This window comes from Patagioenas fasciata, chromosome 19 (genome assembly GCF_037038585.1).
Source record: "Patagioenas fasciata isolate bPatFas1 chromosome 19, bPatFas1.hap1, whole genome shotgun sequence".
NCBI lineage: Eukaryota > Metazoa > Chordata > Aves > Columbiformes > Columbidae > Patagioenas > Patagioenas fasciata.
Window position 1 is genome coordinate 9,014,487 of NC_092538.1, and position 20,681 is coordinate 9,035,167.

General features: G+C 64.4%; 3 protein-coding genes across 4 annotated transcripts; all 3 read right to left on the bottom strand.

Annotated features, from left to right (window-relative positions):
- Window positions 1-440: 440 nt before the first annotated feature.
- Window positions 441-4,369, bottom strand: ALDOC (aldolase, fructose-bisphosphate C). Its single transcript, XM_065853351.2, has 9 exons — window positions 4,231-4,369; window positions 3,294-3,416; window positions 3,005-3,216; window positions 2,859-2,913; window positions 2,628-2,788; window positions 2,120-2,203; window positions 1,846-2,020; window positions 1,566-1,765; window positions 441-948 (listed from the first exon to the last, which is right to left on the bottom strand). Exons 2-9 carry the CDS (start codon window positions 3,403-3,405, stop codon window positions 853-855), a joined length of 1,095 nt encoding a protein of 364 aa, XP_065709423.1. The 5' UTR covers window positions 3,406-3,416; window positions 4,231-4,369; the 3' UTR covers window positions 441-852.
- Window positions 4,370-6,071: 1,702 nt separating this feature from the next.
- Window positions 6,072-16,294, bottom strand: SPAG5 (sperm associated antigen 5). Of its 2 annotated transcripts, none has more exons than XM_065853397.2 (24): window positions 16,137-16,294; window positions 15,729-15,830; window positions 13,694-15,492; window positions 13,421-13,613; window positions 12,967-13,086; window positions 12,743-12,835; window positions 12,486-12,620; window positions 12,065-12,184; window positions 11,394-11,486; window positions 11,072-11,206; window positions 10,821-10,914; window positions 10,191-10,284; window positions 10,016-10,097; window positions 9,085-9,218; window positions 8,640-8,805; window positions 8,290-8,476; window positions 7,901-7,972; window positions 7,640-7,763; window positions 7,284-7,395; window positions 6,978-7,058; window positions 6,750-6,893; window positions 6,520-6,594; window positions 6,355-6,435; window positions 6,072-6,263 (listed from the first exon to the last, which is right to left on the bottom strand). In XM_065853397.2, exons 1-24 carry the CDS (start codon window positions 16,158-16,160, stop codon window positions 6,150-6,152), a joined length of 4,374 nt encoding a protein of 1,457 aa, XP_065709469.1. In that variant the 5' UTR covers window positions 16,161-16,294; the 3' UTR covers window positions 6,072-6,149. The 2 variants fall into 2 exon arrangements, with proteins under 2 accessions (XP_065709469.1, XP_071673016.1); XM_071816915.1 differs by having other exon boundaries at window positions 16,110-16,294.
- A 304-nt stretch (window positions 16,295-16,598) lies between these two features.
- RSKR (ribosomal protein S6 kinase related) lies at window positions 16,599-20,268 on the bottom strand. Its single transcript, XM_065853343.2, has 12 exons — window positions 20,218-20,268; window positions 19,916-20,113; window positions 19,161-19,244; window positions 19,016-19,084; window positions 18,787-18,856; window positions 17,917-18,024; window positions 17,715-17,755; window positions 17,591-17,618; window positions 17,398-17,487; window positions 17,239-17,327; window positions 17,056-17,166; window positions 16,599-16,962 (listed from the first exon to the last, which is right to left on the bottom strand). The coding sequence occupies exons 1-12, from the start codon at window positions 20,266-20,268 to the stop codon at window positions 16,741-16,743; spliced, it is 1,161 nt and encodes a 386-aa protein (XP_065709415.1). The 3' UTR covers window positions 16,599-16,740.
- Between the last annotated feature and the right edge of the window lie 413 nt (window positions 20,269-20,681).

The window sequence follows — 20,681 nt, forward strand, 5'->3', positions numbered from 1 at the left end:
TAGAAGTGGAGGGCGGAGCGCGGCTGTTCAGACGGGCCGGTAGAAGAACCAATCGGAGAGCGGTACCCGCCCTGAGGAGGCGGGCTTTGTCTGCATGGCGTGTACGGGTGCCGCGGAGGGACAAACGGTGCCCGCGCGGGCGCTGCACGTGTGTGCAGCGCCGAGCACACACGGAGGTGGAAATGGGGTGTAAGGGGAGAACAGGGGCTCCCCAGGGGCTCGTCACCCGCCCCATGGCCCACAGGGAGAGCCCAGCCACCCCTCCCACCTTCCAGAGCCCCATGATGGGTATGGTGGGCTGAGACAAGACACAACTCATTGCACGAGTAGGCACAAGAGGCTGCGGGTGCTGCCCTGAGCCCGGGCGGGGAGGGCACAGCCCGGGATGTGTCAGCAAGCGGTCCCCAGGTGCCTTGCGGTGAGGAAGGAGGCGGCACAGCGCTGTCTCTACCGTTTATTCGTTGTTAGGCTATTTGGTACACGGGGTGCACACGGCGAACACAACACAGGCGCCCCAAGGGCGGCAGCGACCAGGACTGCGAAGCTACGGCAGGGCAGGGGCACCCCCAGGCCTCTCCTCCTGCCCCCCACACGGCCAGGCCTCCCCCTCCCCAGGCCTGGCCAGAGCCCCCCGCCAAAGGGGCACCAGGGCAGCTCCCTCCGGGGGCCGGTAACCCAGGCCCCCCACTCCATCTGCAGACATGGCTGCGTGGGGACTGACCCACAGGGCACGTTCCACTTCCCCTCCCCACGTGGCGGCTCCCCTGGGTGCTGGGGTGGAAGCGGGGCGTGAGCAGTGGCGGGGAGGGGGCCAGGGCGGGGGCCGGGGCCGGTGGGGCACCCGGCCGGGGCTCAGTACGCGTGGTTGGCCACGTAGAGGGACTGCCCGGCGGCCCCCGAGTCGTCCCCGCTGCCCTCGTACTTGCCCAGCGCCGCCAGCCCATTCACCTGCGGGGAAAGGAAACGTCAGTGGCCCCTCTGGGGTACGGCCCTTGGGGTCCCCCAGTCCCTGGGGACACAGCCTTCAGGGTCTTCCAACTTATGGAGACACAGTCTCAGTTATCCCCTATGCCTCTGCAACAACACAGCCCTTGGCATCCCCCTCCCAAGGGGACAGAGCCCTCAGTATCCCACATCTCACAGGGCACAACCCTTGGTGTCCCCTGTCATCCTATGGGATGTGGCTTTTGGTATTTCTCTTCCCATCAGGACAGAGCCCTCGACGTCCCATCTCATCCTAGGGGGCACAGCCCATCCCACAGGGAAATGGCCCTTGGCATCCCCCATTCCCCTCGGGGGATGCAGTCCTCACTGTCCCCCATCCCACACAGAGACAATCCTCAGTGTCCGTCCCATGGGGACCACGGTCCTTGACATCCTGTGTCACGTGGGCCATGGCCCTTGGTGTCTCCTGTCACCCCATGGGACATAACCTTCAACATCCCCCATCTCAAGGGGCACAGTCACTGCTACACTCCCTCCCATGGGGACACAGCCCATGTCCCCATCACCCCACTGCGATGCAGCCCTCAGCACCCCTGTCCTGCGAGGGTCACCCCCATCACCTCTGCGCGCTTGACGAACTCCTCGGTGGCGGCGGTGGCATTGTCCCGCTGCCCGCGCCACGCACTGAGCGCCGACGCCTGCAGCGCCCGTCCGTAGGAGAAGGTGAGGGCCCATGGCCGCATCAGTGGGCATGTGTTGATGGCGTTGAGGTTGATGGAAGCCTCCTCCTCACTCTGACCCCCAGACAGGAAGGTGACACCTGCAGAGAGCAGGGTTATGGAAACAGGGGGATCACAGGGTATTCCCCTCCTGGTCCCTGCTATGTCCCAGCGCCGGTACCTGGCACAGCTGGGGGCACAGTGCGGCGCAGGGCAGTGACGGTGGCCATGGCGATCTCCTCGGGGCTGTACTTGGTGGGGCAGGAGTGCCCAGGGGTCACCATGTTGGGCTTCAGCAGAGTGCCCTCCAGGTAGACATGGTGGTCGCTCAGTGCCTTGTAGACAGCTGCCAGCACCTGGACAGGACAGGCAGAATGGTGTCCCCAGCATGGCATGGTGCCTGGCATGGTGCCTGCCCTGCTGCCCGCCCCACTGCTGCCCACCCCACTGCTCACCTTCTCCGTCACGTACTGGCACCGCTTGAGGTCATGGTCACCATCAGGCAGGATCTCTGGCTCCACAATGGGCACAATACCGTTCTGCAAACACCAGGCAGATCCCATCACAGGGACGTCCCTGGGCATCCCTCTGGCCCCATGGCATTGTGGGCCAATGCCTGAACGTGGGGGCTGATGCTCAGCCCTGAGGCTCAATGTCCACCCTTGCCAGTGATGCCAGTCCCAGTGGAGAGACATTTTGCCCCTTGAGGTGATGCCCAACCCCATGTAGCAACACCTGGCCCCACAGGTGATGCCCATCCCATGAGGCAATGCATGGTCCTGGGGGTCAATGCCCATCCACATGAGGTGTTACCCAGCCCATGGGTCAATGTCCAACCCCATGGGGTGATACCCAGGCAAGGGGGAAATGCTCAATGGATCTATGCCCACCCCGGTGGGGCAACACCTGGTCCCTTAACTCAACACCCATCCCATGGGGCAATGCCAAGCCACAGACACAGACCTGCTGGCAGATGCTGGCGTAGCGTGCCAGGACGTTGGCGTTCTCCATGATGGCGAGCGCGGAGGGGGTGTTGTCACTGATCTTCAGCACGCAGCGCCACTTGGCAAAGTCGGCCCCATCCTTCTTGTACTGGGCACAGCGCTCCGACAGCCCGTCCAGACCTGGGGGGCAGCACATCAGCACCGCAGCCCTGAACCCTGTGGCCCTCACTCCCCTACCCACTCCACCTACCCTGTGTGGTGGTCTCGCCATCTGTCCCAGCCAGCGGCACAACACCCTTGTCCACCTGCAGAGGGAAGGGGAAGGCAGCGCTGAGCCACATCAGCACCCCCCAAACACCCTCAGCATCCCACAGACCCACCAGACACCCCCCGCACCTTGATGCCCACGACGATGCCCTTGTCCTTGATCATCTGGACGAACGGGGTGCCATCATCAGCCTTCTGGTACATAGTCTCGTGGAAGAAGATGACGCCCCCGATGCATTTCTTCACCCGACTGTCAGCACTGAAGAGGATCTGGCGGTACAGCCGGCGGTTCTCCTCTGTGTTCTCCACCCCGATCTGGTTGAGGCGCTTCGCCATGCTCCCTGCGGGCACCCAGCACCCTCATCAGCCTCAGGCGTGGGGAAAAAGAGGTGGTGGGACGCATCTCCCCAACACTGACCTACGGATTCATCGGCAGCCAAGATGCCCTTCCCCGGGGCCACGATACGCAGGGCGATGTCCGACAGCTCCTTCTTCTGCTCGGCCGTCAGCGCGGGGTATTGGTGCGTCATGGTGGCGGTGGCTGCGAGCGGACGGGGGCTGAGTCACGCGCCGGCGGGGTGCCCCCCCCAACCGCCACGTACCCCCCATCCTGCGGGGACCGGGGACCCCCGTGGGGCTGAGCCCCCCGGCCCTGCCCATCAGCGGGGGGGGGCGCGTTGCATAAGCAGGCAGCGAGCAGGCAGCTGCCCTCGCCCCGGGACGGGCAGGGCCTCGTGGAGGATGCCGGGGAGCTCCCAGCCATTTTGCTGCCTGCTCGCCCGCCCCCAGCCCAGCCATCTTGCGGGAGCACAGCTCCGCGGGGGGCCGGGGCAGAGCCCGGGGGGGCCGGGGATGGAGATACCCCAGGGCCGGGGATACCCGGGGTGGGATGAACGCGGGGGGTGGCGATACGCGGGGATGGGGATACTGGGGGGGAGTGGAAATACCCCGGGAATGGCGCTACCTGGGGAGGGAGAGAGCCCCGGGGCGCACTCCCCGGGGCTGGGGGTCCCCGGGGTGTGGGTACCCCCGCGATGGCGCTGCCGCGGGGCCGGGGATGCCCCACCGAGCCGGTTCTTTCCCCGGAGCGGCGATCTCCCGGCGGCCACCGCCTGGGCTCGGGCTGCGCCAGTGCCGGGGGTGTCTCCGAGTTCCCCCCACCCCCTCAACACCCCCATGTCCGGGGCTCCCTCTGCCCCAGAGCCCCCCCAACCCTGCCCGACCCCCGGGATGCCGGCGGCGCCACACGGACACACCCCGGAGCGCCGGCGGGGCTGCCGGCTTCCATCGCCGCGGTCCCTGGGCTGCACCCCCGGCTGCTCCCCCCACTCCCGCGGTTCCCGGCTCCCCCTTACCGTGCAGGGCAGGCGGCTGAGCGGACTGCGGGCTGCGCGCTCCGGCCCCGCGGTAAATGGGGCTGCGGTGCCGCAGAGCTACGTGACCGGTGGGGCGGCACCCGGCAGGACCGGCCCCCCCAGCCGGCTCCGCCCCCCCCGCCGCCGCACGTATCCCTCCCGGCGACGATTCCTGTTGCTGGTGGGGATCCGAGGGCGACAATCCCGGGGCTGGAGACCCCGCTGTGCCGCCACTTTGCACCCCCCGGCTGCTGGTGGGGACCCCTCTGTGTGTGTCCCCCCAGCCAGGGACCCAGCTGAGTCACCCTCTGCATGGGTAGGGACCCCCACGCCACCCAGGCACCCCAATGTGCCACCCCCTGGTGCTGCTGGAGACCCCTCTGTGCCACGGACCCTGCCGTGTCATTCCTGCCTATGGGTAGGGAGTCGTCCTACCACCCCCTTGCCACTGCTGCGGACCCCGCTGTGCCACCCTATTGCCACCACCAGCTACAGACAGGGACCTTCCCCTCATCACCCCTGAGCCACGGACCACATTGTGCCACCCCCAGGCTGGGGACGCCACTGTGTCACCTCTGCTACGGGGGGCCGAGTCCCATCAGAGCACAGCCCTGGATCCAGTGTGGATCAGCCCAGGACATCGCGGGGGCTCCTACAGGAACGCAGTCCCTCCCGAAAAAGCTGCCCTCCACCCACGCAGGGACAACAGCAGTGTCCCCGCTCACCCCACGGGGCCGGCTGCCAGGGCCGGGTTCCGCTGAATCCCCGCCGTAAAAGGAGGGCTCAGCCGCCTCACATGGCGCTAATCCAGGGAGAGGAGCGCATCATCCCCCGCATCCCAGAGCCGGGCACAGCCTGGGGCACCCCACTGCCGACTTCACATCTCAGGGGGTCCTATCTGACCCCCCACCAGCAAGGTGACGGTCACAGTGGGAAGAGAGGCAATACCAGGGAGCAGCAAGTGTTGCTTCCCTGTGAGCCACCCACACACCCGGTAAGCAGAAGTGCAATCATAAACACCTCCATTTACTGGGTGCGGGGGTAAATAAAGGTGCCAGTATGCTTGGCACAGGGCAGCAAGGCTGCGATAGAGGGCAGGGGAAGGTGATTCACCCCCCGGCAGCAGAAACAGGCCATTAAAAACCAGAGCACTTGTTTGAACACTGCTATTTTGGGCTGCACTGGGGGAGGGAGGTGCCGCCTGGCCCCCATGGCAGCAAAGAGCATCCTTGGGGTCAGGAACACTGGGAGGTGGTTCCCGCAGGAGATGCCCCAGTAGGGAAGGAGGGAGATGAGGCTGAGCTGTGCTGGGAGCCGGGGGGGCCCCGAGGGAGCCCCCTCCATGTAGCAGCAGGGGCCAAGGGGGGGCTGGGAGCAGGAGCTGGCAGAGTTCCCAGTGCCTGGCAGACAGCACTAGCTGCAACCCAGGGGATGCTGTGTGCTGGAGTGGGGGGGGAACCATCCCCACACAACAGGCATGTGGCCCATGGCCCCATGCTGGGGGTACAAGACTCAGCCTCCCATCCCCTCCAAAGTGGAAGCGGGAGGGGGGTGCAGAGGGAATCTAGGACAGGAGGAGGAGCGGGGCCCGGGGAGGGAAGGTAGGTCAGCCCGGGTGCTGCTGGGGCCGCGGGGTGGGAGCCTGGGGAGCGCAACACCTTATTGAGACCAAGTGCTGGCGGGGGGGGGTGCATGTTCCTCGCCAAGGAGGAGAGGCCCTGGGGTGGCAGAGAGCCCTGCTCACGGCCTCGTGACAGGGAGCGGGCACAGCCGGCACAGGCTGGATGAGTTGTCCCCACCCAGGGCAACAGAAGCTTCCTGGATCCATGTACCAGACAGGGTGAAAGCCAACAAAACTTTATTAAATAAATTACAGCATTAAGAACAGGCAGGACAGGAGGGAGATTTCATGCTACAGGCTACAGCGGCTCAGTGGCTTCCTTGCTGACACTGGCTGGTTTCAGGCCCAAGTACCGCAGGAGGCTGTGGAACTCCTGACAACCCGTTGCCACGTCAGGGATGGCCATCAGGACCTGGGGACAGTGTTAGCGACAGCGTTTGGGATGAGGGTTGGCGTTGCTGTAAGTCACAGCAAGGGCAAGAGCGGTGGACCACAAACCTCACCTCCTTCATCTTCTCCTGCATCTCCTCATGGGTCCTCAGCACTTTACGGGTGTGATTGAGCCTCAGCTCCAGCTCTCGGATCTGCGGTGGGAAATGTTTGTCAGGAGCCTGCCTCAAAAGGGGGCAAAGGAGAGGGGACTACACCCCCCTCGAAGCTCCTCATACCTGTTCCAGGTACTTGTTAGAGAGCAGCAGATTCTCATCCTCCTTCTCCAGGAGCAGCAGCCGCAGTTTGTCCACCTGCAAAGAGCTCACCATCAGGAACAGTCACGCGGTGGGGAGCTCCCTTGCCACCCCACCAGTCACCTGCTCAATGACTGAGCTCTGGAGAGGTCCCCTGGCCACAGAGGGATGGTGACATGGAGCCCTGAGCCCTGGCAGCCCCTCAGCCTCACCTCTTGCCGCAGCAGGACCCGCTCCTGGACGTAGACAGCATCCACCTTGTGCTCCTGCCCCCGCATCTCCTCCCACAGCACCTTGGCCTCCGTCTCTGCACGCTGGAGCGAGCGTTTCAGCTGGGAGATCTCTCCCTTCAGCCTCTGCAGAGGAAACGGAGATGCTGAGAGGGGTCCCATGTCTGGCACCACCCAGAAACACAGCCCAGCCAGGTCCCCCTCACACACCGTGACTTCCCCACTCTTGTCGATGAGCTGCAACATCTTCTCTTCCTGCTGTTTCACCACATCCTGCAACTCCTTCTCGTTCTGTGGCGGGAAAGAAGTGGTGTCAGGCAGTGTCCAGCACCAGCCACCCCCAGCACCTCGTCTGGGAGTGGGTTTTCTCATGTTTGAGAAGGTCAGATGAGCCAGAACACCCATGGGGCATCACCAGAGCTGGTCACCCAGATTTCTCTGTGTCCTAGATCAGTGCCTGTCCCAGTTTGGCTCTGCCTTGGGGTGAGCACTGGCCCAATTCTGGCACCGGCTCACCTCTAGCTTGCCCCTCAGTGTCTTATTCAGCTTGGCAATGGTGGCAGCCTGGGCGTCTATCTTCTCCTGGCTCTCCGCTGTCAATGTCTCCAGCTGGAGCTGCAGGTCGGAGCTGGGAGAGGACAGTGGGGCTGAGCACGGTGGCCAGGACTAAACCGCTTCCTGGGCATCCCAACAGCCCTGTGGTGGAGAGGCCAACCACCCAGCCCCAAAAAGCCCTTCTAGCCATGGCAGGAGAGGTCTAATCCAGAGCTGGGATGAGTAGCAGGCCTCCAACAGGCTGCCCACAGGAGATACTGTGCCCAATATAGTGGTGGCCGTGCCTGGTCCTTGACACGAGACACCACCGAACTCACATCTCAGTCTGCAGCGCCTTGAACTCGCTCTGCTCCAGCTCCTGGATGCGGCAGCTCAGCATGGTGAGGCTGGAGACCACGGCTCGCAGCTCCTTCACACTTTCCAGCAGACCTTCCTCAGGTTCTGTGGGCAGGGTATGGAGGGAACATCAGCTCCAGGGGACACAGAGCCAAGCAGAAGGGCATTCCTGCTCATCCCCCTGTGCAGGCAGCCCTGCAGCTTTGGAGCAGGGTCCAGGGCAGGGTGACAGCCCCCAGTACCTATTGGCTTTGGTGTAGAGGCAGGTTTGTCCTTGGTAAGTGCACTCCCACCTCTGGTGGCCTCATCGGCATCTGCAAGAGAGAAGGCAGACGCACTGTGACCAGCTCTGCATGCTGCAGGGAGCACAACCAGCACTCACCCACACTCCTGTCCTTCCTGGGGAGCACAGAGAAGAGCCTGGCTGCTTGCAGGAGGGACAGCAGCCAGGGTGCAAGGTATGGCCATCACCCAGCCCATGTCTGCCATGAGGGAACAACCAGGGAATCCACAGGGAATGGCAGGGGATAGCACTGGGATGTCCTCACCAGTGCACATCCCCAGCACGGGATGGAAAGATCCCCATCCCCACAAGGGGACTCCAGCACACAGCCAGTGAGTGCCAGCTCACCTTTCCCCGACACGGCTTTCAGGACGCTGCCCACGAAGGAGCTCCCGCCATGGTAGGGGGTGTGAGACGCCGGCGTGCGGCAGGCGGGGGTCCAGGCACGGCGAGGGGTCTGCCAGCCCGGTGTCCGCCAGCCCGGCGTCCGTGGAGCCGGGGTCCAGGCCCTGCTTCTTGATGGGGCATCATCATCCTTTGGAGAGGAGGGAAGAGAATTGCTGGAGTGCAGCTTGTGACAGCTCTGCATCACCCCAGCAAGTTGGGGGGGGGTCTCAAAGTCAGGCCATGGAGAGCCACAAGGGTCTGACATCCCTCCAGCCACCACCTTGTCCTTGCCCCCAGGGCAGGGCTCCTACCTCCTCTTGCAGAGCAGCCCTGAGGCAGTCAGCGAGCTCCTGCAGCCGCATCTGGCTCTCAGTGATGTCCTTAGAGCACCAGGAAACTTTGTTCCTCTTGAGCTGCAAGTCAAGGAGCTCAGTCTTGGTGTTCTCCAGCTCCTGGCCCAGGGCAGCGTGCTCATTCCTGTGGGATGGCATCAGCCTCAGCAGGAGCTGTGTTCCTCCTCCTCCTCTGCGTAGGAGGTGCATGTTTCCCACACCTGCCTCCCAACATGACCCAGCAGGGTGCAAACCCTACAGATTTAGGCAGTTTCCCCCAAGATGGGGTCTGCTGGGCTTCCCTACAGCCCCTTCCACCAGCAGAACAGTGACCAGAGCCGCAACACCATGTCCTCCCTACCCCCCCCACCCCCCAATAGATGCTCAGTTTCCCAAAACAGAGGGGTTTGAGCGGGGTCGGTACCGCAGGCGCTGGTGAGACTCCATCAGCTCCTCGTACTGCAGGTTGTGCTCCTGCAGGGCGGCCGTGGTGAACTTCAGCTTGGCCTCTGCATCCAGCAGCTGCGTGTGGGACATGCGGTTCTCCTGGTCAAGGAACTATAAAAGCAGGGGGCGAGATATGGCTGTGAGTGACCAGACAGACCTGAGAGCACCCACTGGGACCCCCAGTACGGTCCCTCCCACACCACAGGGTGTGGTTTCCAGTTGGAATCAGAGAATCATTTTGGTTGTAAGAGACTCTCAGGATCATCAAGTCCAACTGTTAACCCAACACTAAAACCTGTCCCTAAAAACCTCATCAATGTGTCTGTTCAGCCCCTCCAGGGATGGTGACTCCACCACTGTCCTGGGCAGCCTGTTCCAATGCCTGATAATCCTTTCCATTAAGAAATTTTTCCGAATATCCAACCTAAACGTCCCCTGGCACAACTTGAGGCCATTTCCTCTTGTCCTATCACTTACTACTTGGCAGAAGTGACCAATACTCTCCATGCTCCAACCTCCTTTCAAGCAGTTGCAGACAGTGAGGAGGTCTCCCCTCAGCCTCCTTTTCTCCAGACTAAACAGCTCCATTTCCCTCAGCCTCTTAAATCAGTGGCAGCTTTACCCCAGCAGACCAGCGCCTGCAGACCGGTTGTTTACCGGGGACACAGGACAGGCTGTGGGACAGCACCATGCCTGCAGCCAGGGGAATTATCCCTGCGAGCTGTCCTTCCTCCCCAGAGATCACCGCCGGGCAGGGCAGAGAGCAGCGCTACGTGCGGGATGTCAACCGCGCTCATCCCCGCCGCGGGAGGGCTAATCCTGCTCCTGGCCGCCCGCCAGCGTTCCCACGAGGCCATGACAGGGACCAGCAGCGCATGACAGTGCAGGCAGGGTCAGGCGGCTCCTACCTCCCGGCTCTCGGTCATCTCCCGCAGGTCGTGGCGCAGCCCGTTGCACTCCTGCTGCAGGGTGTCCCTCTCCTGCACCAGCCTGCGGGGACAGGACATGGTCAGGGGGTGTCACACTTTGGGGACAAGGGGTGGCAGGAGGTGGCTGGGATGGGGGCACAGTGCTCAGACCCACCAGGCCATCTCCTCCTGCTGCTTCTTGTTCTCCTGCTGCAGCGCATCCCGCGTCTGCTCCAGGTTGGCCAGATTCATCCTCAGGGAGTTCAGGTCTACAAAGGGCAGAGTCATCAGTACAGGGGGGACACGGCAATGGGAATGGGGACAGCTCCAGCCCCCACGTCACAGAATCACAGAGCAGTTGGAATTGGAAGGGACATATCGAGATCATCCAGTCTAACCGCCCTGCTAAAGCAGGGTCACCAGAGCAGATCACACAGGAATGCGCCCAGGCGGGTTTTGAATATCTCCATGGACAGCCTATTTCAGTGCCTGCCAACCCTTTCCAGGAAGAAATTCCTCCTCAAAGTAAAGAATTTTCTCCTCATATTCAGGGGAACCTCCTACGCTTCAGTCCGTGCCTGTGGCCCCTCATCCTGCCATTGGGCAACACTATAAAGAGTATGGTCCCATCCTCTTGACACCCACCCTTGCGATACTTATAAGCATTGATAAAATCCCTCTCAGCCTTCTCCAGGCTGAACAGCCCATCTCTCTCAGTCTTTCCTCATAAGAAAGATGCTCCACACCACTCAGCATCTTTGCAGCCCTCGGCTGGACTCCCTCCAGTCACGTCACCCACCCCTACCTGCATTAAGGTGTGAATTGGCCGCCGTCAGCTGCTCCAGCTGAGCCACCGCATCCTGCAGGGCCACAGAGGTCTCCTCCAGCTGGAAGGACACCTGCAGAAACACGGTGACATCCAGACTCACTTTGGGCTACTCTTCCCTGTGGGGTGTTCCCACACCAAGGGGTGCCCCAAGTCACCCTGTGCCTGGGGACAGCCAGGCTGCAGGGGAGCACCCCAAACACCACACTGCACCAGGCACCCCCCTATACCTGCTCCTTGGCTTGAAGAGCTTCGTCCTCTCGCTGCCTCATGGCATCCTGCTCCTCCAGGCAGCTCCGCAGCTTGCCGGGCACACTCTGCAGCACAGCCCGGCACCGCGACACCAGGGCCCTCGCCTGCTCCCGCTGCCAGGGGACAGGACAGAGCTGAGCTCGGCACAGCCACGCCAGCAGCTCTGCCCAGCTGTGTGACCAGGGATGGGTCTGGCAGCCAGACTGCCCGTGGTACCCAGGGCATAACGTGCTCTGGGATTGAGCAAAGTGGCACCAGCCTGGAGGTGAGAGACTGAGCCCACCACCAATCCCCCCTTACCTCCATATCCAGGGCTCTCCTTTCCTCCTCCAGATTTGCAAAGGTGATGTCTATGAACTCCCTGAAGGGCTGAGCCTCAGCAGCCAGGGATGCCTGTGGACAGGTCAGTGTCACCACAGTAGAAGAATCACAGAACCAGAATCATTTGGTTGGAAGAGACCCTCAAGATCATTGAGTGCAACCATTAACCTAACACTGGCACTAACCTATGTCCCTGAGAGCCTCATCTCCATGTTCATTCAACCCCTCTAGGGATGGTGACTCCACCACTGCCCTGGGCAGCCTGTTCCAATGCCCAACAACCCTTTCTATTAAGAAATTGTTCCCAATATCCAACCTGAACCTCCCCCGGTGCAACTTGAGGCCACTTCCTCTCATCCTATCGCTTGGTCCTTGGGACAAGACACCAACACCCTCCATGCTTCAACCTCCTTTCAGGCAGTTGTAGAGAGCGAGGTCTCCCCTCAGCTCCTGTTCTTCAGGCTAAACAGTCAATGGCCATGGAGGGAGGTGAGCACCAGCCTCAAGGCCAGATCTGCAGCAGCTTCCCAGAAGCCTCACCAAGAAACCTCTGGTAGACTCCAGCCCATTGCAGAGCATCACCCAAGCCCAGGACATGGGATGCCCATCCAGCCCATGGGAGGAGGCAGCTGGAGGTGTCCGCTTGGTACCTGCTGGTCGATGGCATCTGCCAGCAGCGTGCCCAGCTCTCGCTGTGAGGCCAGGCTCTGGTCGCGGGCGCTGATCCGGGCGCTGGCGTGGGCACGGAAAGCCTCAAGGAAGCGGTCGCCCTGCCGAGGGAAAGATGCTGCTCCACGCACGGCATCACGCGAGAGGCAGCTCCCAGGAACTGCCCCCACATGCTGCTGCAGCCCAGGGTTTCTGCTTCCAGCGGGACACAGCCCAAGCCAAGAACCCATTCCCAGAGCTCCAGCCACCCCAGGAGCCAAAGCCCTCCAGTGCATCAGGATTTTTTTTCCCTGGATGCCAAAGAGCTTCCCCTCCACCAAGATGGGCAGAAATGCAAGATGCCTCATGTAAGGCATAGGTACAACAGCACCTGCCCTGATCCTCCCCTGCCTGCCCCTCTACCTGCTCCTTGGCTCGAAGAGCTTCATCCGCTTGCTGCCTCATGGCATCCCGCTCCTCCAGGCAGCTCCGCAGCTTGCCGGGCACGCTCTGCAGCACAGCCCGGCATCGCGACACCAGGGCCCTCGCCTGCTCCCGCTGCAAGGGAAGACGGCACCGGGAGGCACTGATACAGCTGATGGTTGCCAGATGTGCCGGCATCACCAGCATCTCCTGAAAGCCAAGGGAGAGGGGTCCAGCCTGGCTGTACAGGGTCTCACCTCCTGGGCAAGGGCTCCCTGCTCATCCTGCAAGCTCTGAAACGCAGAATCTGCAATGCCCCGAAACAGGAGGAACTGGTTGCTCCAGGCACTCTGGGGGAGGGACAAGGACATCGGTGTTCAGGCAGTGCTCCAGGGCAGTGCCAGGCACACATACTCTGTGCCAGCACACATACCCCGTGCCCAGTTGAGACCTGGCACGCTCATCACGTGCTAAGACGCACCGTCCCCGTGGCAGCCAGCTCCAGCTCCCGCTGCAGGTCCTGCTCCGCTACCCGCTGCCGCTGCAGAGCCTCCGTTTTCCTCCGCAGCTCGAGGTAGAGGTTGTGGTAGATCTCCTCCTCCTGAGGACACCCCACCAGAGCAGAGTGGGTTTCACACCAGCCTCACTCCACCTTGGGGTCCAGCGAGAGCCATTTGGCTGTGACACCTCCCATCCCTCCCCCTCATCATGCATGCCAGAGATGTTTCCTGGCCCAAAAACTTAAAATCCAGCAAACTCAGCAGGTCGAGCCAGGTGTGATAACACAGCTGGAGTGCTGTTGTGCTGTAGCAGCCATGCTTTACTTCCACTCCACCAGGCTGCAGTCCAGCCATGGCCACCGTTCTGCCAGCAGCACCATCACAGCACCAAGGCCATGGAAAAAAGGGCAGCATCACCCAGATGAGGATTCTTACCCCTTTGGGGTGGGTGATGTCCGTCTGCGTGAGCACATCCCTCTGCTCGGCCGGCCCCACGCCTGGCAGCAGCCACTGGCTCTCCTGCAAGCTGCGCAGCTGGAGCGAGAGTGCTTCGATGATGATGAGGGTGCTCTCCAGCCGCCCCTCCAGCTCTGCCCGCGGCAGGGACTTCAGCTGCTCCCGGGGACAGCTGGGGACAAAGAGAAGGCTTGGGGCAGGGACAGCCCGCAGGTGCCACCACCCTGTCTGGGGGGATGTGTGCCCACTTACTGCCAGAGCAGAGAATCTGTTTCGGCAGCGCTGTCCTTGGCGCAGCGCAGGCCACCTGTGGATGTGTTCATGCTCCTCTCCTGCAGATCCCGGGGGGTCATGAAGGTGCCAGTGACCATGGTAGGCACAGGGGTGATGCTGGTGCCGGCGACCACAGTGGGCACGGGGGTGATGCTGGTACTGGCAACTGCGGTGGGCACGGGGGTGACGCTGGTACCGGCGACCGCGGTGGGCACGGGGGTGACGCTGGTACCGGCGACCGCGGTGGGCACGGGGGTGACGCTGGTACCGGCGACCGCGGTGGGCACGGGGGTGACGCTGGTACCGGCGACCGCGGTGGGCACGGGGGTGACGCTGGTACCGGCGACCGCGGTGGGCACGGGGGTGACGCTGGTACCGGTGTCCCGCCATGGTACAGACAGCGGCAGGCTGTGCCGCAGGGAGTCCAGCAGGGATGAAGCGTTGAGGCTCTTCTCCAGCCACACCAGTGGCAACGTCCAGGACACGGTACTCGTGGCCACCTCGGGTGAGGGGGTGGCTATTGCCTCTGACCCAGTGTGCTCTGACCTAGCTGCCTCGGTGGGAGCAGGGCCCTGCTCTGGGGGGGCAGGGTCTGGGGACTCAGCTCCTTTTGGGGTGTCTTGGCAAAGTGAGAGACCCACAGTCCCATCTCCAGCTGGGAGTTCGGGGGCCACAGGGCTGCAGGAAAGGTCAGCGGGCACCACCCGCCAGCCCTGGAAGGGAGCTGCCTGTGGGGTGGAGCTGGTGCCGGGGGGGCCAGGGGTGCCAGGTGCTAAAGTGGTGCTGCCCAAGGAGTTTGGGGTGTAAGACACAGAGTTGATGATGCCAGGGGGCCCTGGGGTGATGGTACTGGGGGGCTCCAGGGTACACAACTCTGGGACTGGGCTGCATGGGGGGGCTGGCATGGTGCTGCTGGGGGGCTCTGGGGTGCAGGCACCCAGGACAGGGCTGCATGGGGGGGCCAGCACGGCACTGCCAGGGTGCTCTGGGGTGCAGGGCCTCAAGACTGGGCTGCACAGGGGGGCCGGCACAGTGCTGCTGGGGAGCTCCGGCGTGCAGGACCCCGGGATGGGGCTGCACAGCAGTGCTGGCACAGTGCTGCTGGGGGACTCTGAGATGGGGCTGCACAGATGGGCTGGCACAGTGCTGCTGGGGGGCTCTGAGATGGGGCTGCACAGATGGGCTAGCACAGTGCTGCTGGGGGGCTCTGAGATGGGGCTGCACAGATGGGCTGGCACAGTGCTGCTGGGGGCCTCTGAGATGGGGCTGCACAGATGGGCTGGCACGGTGCTGCTGGGGGGCTCTGGGGTGCAGGACCCCGAAGGTGGGATGCACCCGGGGGCTGGCACAGTGCTGCTGGGGGACTCTGGGGTGCAAGACCCCGAAGGTGGGATGCACCCAGGGGCTGGCACGGTGCTGCTGGGGGACTCTGGGGTGCAGGACCCTAAAGGTGAGATGCACCCGGGGGCTGGCACGGTGCTGTTGGGAGGCTCCTGGGTGCAGAGTCCTGGAGGGGAACTGCCAGGGGGCTCCAAGCTGGTGCTTCTGGGGGACTCTGTGGCACTGGGCACCCAGATGGGACTCCCAAGGGTCTCCAAGGTGCTGGGCCCCAGGGTGGGAGTCCCAGGGGGCTCTGGGATGATGCTGCTGGGGGACCCCGGGGTGCAAGGCACTAGGGTGGAGCTGCTGTGGGGGAGCAGGAGAGCATTTCTGGGGGGTCTTGAGGTACTGTTGGGGGGCCTCCGGGTGCAGGACACTGGGGTGGCGCAGTCACGGTCCTACAGGACATTTGGGGTGGTTGGAGAGGGGTCAGGGCTGCCCTGCCCTTCTCCCCAGCACCCCGTAGACATTTGCCCCAGTATCCCCATTTCCCCCACTCCAGAAGATATACCCGTCCTCACACCGCCCTAGTACCCCATCCCAGTATTCCCAGTTCCAGTACACCCCGGCAACCCGCGCTCCCGCCTCCCCAGTCCCTTCCCTCCCCCAATTCCCCTCCCGCCCCCGCACCGACCTTGAGCCGCAGGCGGCGGAACAGCGGAGTGAGGTTGGTGCGCTCGGTGCCGGGCTGCAGCCGCAGCTCCTGCAGCGGGGTACGGGGGGGCCGCTGCTGCGCCTGGGGGGGAAACGGGGCACCTGGGGTCACCGGCGGCACCACCGACGGCACCACCCCCACTCGTGTACCGGGAGAGCTCCGGCCCGCACCAGACCCGCCGCCCCCTAGCCACCTCCGGGCAGCCCCGCACGGTCGAGCCGCCCCACCGGGACCGTCCCCGACCGCTGGAGCTCACGCCACCGCCCCACGGGAACGCCAGAACCGGGGACGCCAGAACCGGGGACGCCAGAACCGGGGACGCCAGAACCGGGGACGCCAGAACCGGGGACGCCCCCCCACCTGCCCCATGCCGAGTCCCGCACTCACGGCGGGGGTCCTGGCTGCCCGCATGGCCCCACTCCCGGTATCGGTATCGCTATCGGTCTGGGTCCTGGTCCCGGTCCGGTCCCGGCGCTCCCCGCGCGCTGCCGCCGTCGCCCGTTTGAAAACGACGCGCCGCTCTGATTGGCTGCTCCGCGTGTACGTCACTCCACAGAGGGAGCTGTTAGAGGCGGGGCTATGAGCGGCGTTAGGCGGGAAGGTGGGCGTGGCTGAAGACAAGATCCCGCCCCCTCACGGTGTCGCGCGGCGGGGGCGTGTGCAGCGCCGAGCACGGGGCGCAGCGGGGGCGCGCAGCCTTTTTTGGGGGAAAACGGGTCAAACTTCCCCTGGGGGAATCAGCCCTGCACGGCCCTCCAGACCTTCCCCGACCCCTTCCCTAGAAGAGGGGGGACCAGCCCCCCGCATCCTCCCGGGGGTCCCGTAGTCAGGGCAGCATCCGCAGCGGTGCCCGCGGCTCTCGGGTTTATTGCTCCCGCGGTGAGAGGTACAGAGTTGGGGTACGGGGGGACCCAGCCCAGCGGAGTCCAACACGCTGCTGGGGTGGGGAGGAATGTCCCTGAGCGATGCCGGGGGTCCTGGCCGTGGTGGCTCAGCCAGGCCAGGGCCGGCCCGGGGGGGCGGCAAGGTCACAGTCGAAGTCAGCGAAGGTGGCGGGGTCGGGCGGGGGCTGCTCCTGGGGGCGTGGGGCCACTGCCACCGCCACCGGGTCCTTCTGCAGCAGCTCAGCGTCGAAGGCGACCCCGCGGAAGAAGGGGTGACCCTGGAAGTGGTGGAGGTAGCGCAGACGGCGCAGGGGGTTGTGGCACAGCAGCTGGGAACAGATTGAGGACAGTGAGTGGTGGGGACCTCAGCATCCGGCCTGGGGGGCCCAGTGGTGATCCCACCATCCAGGTGGGAGGGCTACCTCAGCGAGCAGCCGGGCCAGCGCGGGGCTGAGTGCAGGTGGGCTCTCATAGCTGCTCTGCTTGACACGCTCCAGCATGGCTACGTGGTCCCCTGCCGGTGCCACGGGGAACTGGGGGCGCAGGGAGCACATTTAGGGGCTCCATGGCGTGCCCCTGGCCCCCATCCCCACCCTAGTCCTCACCTCCCCACTGGCCAGGGCGAACAGCAGCACTCCTAGGGACCACCAGTCGGCTGCATGGCTGTAGGGCCCCCCGCTCAGCACCTCGGGGGCTGCAGGGATGAGCGGGTGAGCACCTGGGGGGCCGTGCCTCCCCACCGCAGCCCCCTGCTGCCCCCTTACCCATGTACTGCAGAGTGCCGCAGATGGTGTGGGCTCGCTCGCCCCACCGCAGGTGCCGGGACAGCCCGAAGTCAGTGAGCTTGAGGTGTCCTGTGGGGTAAGCACCATGGGAGGACCCATGGATGGGGTGTCCCCATGGACAGGACATCCCCATGGATGGGGTGTCCCCTGGCCAGTGCCACCAGACTCTTACCTCTCTCATCCAGGAGGATGTTCTCCATCTGAAACGAGACATGAGCTGGGGTGGCCTTTCCATGTCAGCGGGTTCAGAGACCCCCCACACTATCCTCCAGCCCCCTGTCCCTGCTGCCACCCACCTTCACATCTCTGTGCATGATGCCCAGGTCATGGAGGTACACTGGGGAGAAGACAGAGCTGTCAGTGCAGAGGATCCCCTTTGGGCACAGTGTCCACTGCCACCCCCATGGCACCAGCACCCCCTGGCGATGGCTGACCCTGCGCACATGTCCCCAGCAGTGGGGTTGGTGGTGGCTGTTCCCAGCATGGCAAGTCACTCACCAAGCACCAGCACCAGCTCAGCAGCGAACAGGCGGACGGTGGCCTCGGCGAAGCGCCCGGCGGCACGCCACAGCGCGTGCAGGTCTCCGGTGCTGCAGTAGGTGCACACTGCGGGCACGGGTGACGTGCCTTACCCACAGGCTGCCCTATGGGGATGGGCTGGCACAAGGGGCATGGACACCAGGGTGGCATGGGCACGGGAGGCTAGCTGGGTCACTGGGGGTGTGCACCAAGGTGACATGGACACTGTGGCCACTTACCAGGGTGAAAGAAGCATTGCAGCCATAAGGGCAGCAAGCAGGACCACACTGGGACCAAGGGGGCACAAGCATCAATATGGGCACCAGGACCATGTACTTAGGTGACATGAGCATGACTAAGGTGGCACTGGAGCATGCAAATACCAGGGACATGTACCACACTGACATGGGCACTAGAGCCTTGTGGGCACTGGGATTGTGCAAGCACCAGGGCCCACATGAGCTCCAGTGTGGCACAGGCACCATGGCCACACAGGTACCAATGTGGCATGGTCCCCAGGGTCACACACAGGCAGTGGGAACACACAAGCTATATGAGCATCGAGGTGGCACAGCCATCCGGGCCACCAGGGCAATGCAGGGGCTGGGATGCCTCTTGCACCCCCACACTGGTCCCTGCCCTGCTGTGACTTTTCCCCATCCCTGTGTCCTCATCCCTGTCCCCATGGTGGGTGCAGGATGGGCACCAGCAGCCGAGCGCCTGGATCCCTGCAGGGCAGCGGGCAGCGCGGGGGGAGCATGCGCGTGTGCGGGGACACGTGTGCAGGCAGCGGGGACACGTGCGTGGGCGGGGGGGCTGGGGCGAGCCCGCAGGCAGATGGTCACTCACTGATGAAGAGGTGGCGCTGGCCCTGCCAGCTGTCCCCCAGCCCATGAACAAACGGGTGCCTGACCTGTCTCTGGGGACACAAAGCAGAGAGAGTGAGTGGCCCCCGGGACACGGGGCCAGAGGGGGTTGGGGACCCTGCTCCTGCCACCCTCCCTCTGCAGCCTCAGTGGCCTCCTGCCATCCCCATGGCCACCCCAAACCCCACCACGGGCTGGGCGCTCCCCCTAACCTGGATGCTGACTTCTTCCTTGCACTGTTTGAGGGTATCACGGCGCAGCACCTCCACTTTAGGCATGACCTGGGGGGACAAGGGGATGTCAGGGAGGGACCAAGGGCAGGTAGGGGCACCCATGGGCCCTGGGGGCAGCACCCACCTTCACAGCGCAGACCTTCTCCCGCCCACAGTCCAGCACTTTGAGGATGGTCCCGAAGGAGCCTTTGGCCACAAACCCTAGGATCTGGGGGTGAGGGGCAGCAGGGTCTGAGCACCCCATGGAGATGGGTTCGGGGTGCAGGGTGTGGGGTCCTGTGGGGGGTGAGGTGGCAGAGGGCACCCAAGATGGGTGATGGGGACACATGAGGACCAGGAGGACCCAACAGGGAGCCCAGTGGGATGAGTGGGGACCCCATATGGGATACCATGGGGACGGGGAACCTCATTGGGGCGCACAGGGACCCTGATAGAATGCACAGAGACTCGACACAGAGCACAAGGACCGGGTGGAGGTAGAGGGGGACCCGGCAAAGGTAGAAGGGGACCAGGGGGGACGGCCAGGGACGCCGGTAGGATGCTCAGGGATCCGGCACGGCGGGTGAGAAGAGCTGGTAAGACGGTCGGCAACCCCAGGATGGCGGCACAGCATGCACGGACGGAACGGGAGGACGCTCCGGGCTCTGGGGGATCCCGGTAGGAGGTGCAGGGACCCCAGGAGGACGTGAGGGTACCCCAGTAGGACGTGCAGGGACCCTGGGAGGACGTGAGGGGACCTCGGCACGGGGTGCGAGGGGACCCGTTGGGGTACTCGGGGCTGCCACGGTGGGATCCGCAGACTCCTCGGGAGGACGGTCGAGGGTCCCCGTTAGGATGCACCGGGTTCCCAGTAGGAGAATGGGGGCCCCAGGACGGCACCTTGAGCTGCTGCTGGCGGGCGGAGGGGCGGACGGGGAACTCCGGCAGGAAAAGCGAAACGAGCTGCGGCAGCGGCCACCCGGGCAGCGGCGGCTCCTCGGCCGGTCCCCGGGGTGCCAGGGCGCGCACCGACCCCGGTACCGGCACCGGCCCGGCGCGGCCCAGCAGCGCCCGCACCCACGACCCCACGGCGCGGCCCTACGGAACCGGGGGACGCGTCAGAGGGGCGGCGGGGGTACCCCGGGGGAACTCCGGGGTGGGGGGTGCCCGGGACCGGAGGGGACCCCCCGCCCCACACGCACCTCGGGGGGCCGCACCGGGGCTGGGCCGGGACCGCTGCTCGTAGCTCCCATCGCGGCGCCGCCCGGCCGCGCCCCGGGCCCCGGTAATCCGCCGCCTTACATAACCCCGCCGCCCCGCCCCGCCCCGCCCCGCCCGCCGCGACCACCCCCCGCCCCGGGGCCGGGCACCGCGGCTGCCCCCTCGCACCGGGATAACCCTGTAGTGGGGCTCCCCCGTGCAACGGGTGCCCATCCCGGGACACCCACCCGTGACTGATCCCCCCGTGCTTCTGGGCAGAGCACACCCTCCGGGACACCCCTTGCACAATTTGGGGTTCCCCTTTTAGCCACTTATCCTCCCTTTGTGCACCCCAATTGCCGCAGCACCCCCTGCCACGGGGCAGCCGGTGGGCACCCACAGCCCCCGCTGAGCCCCGTCACAGCCCTGGCCACCACCGGGCTCACTGAGACCAGAGAGGAACAAG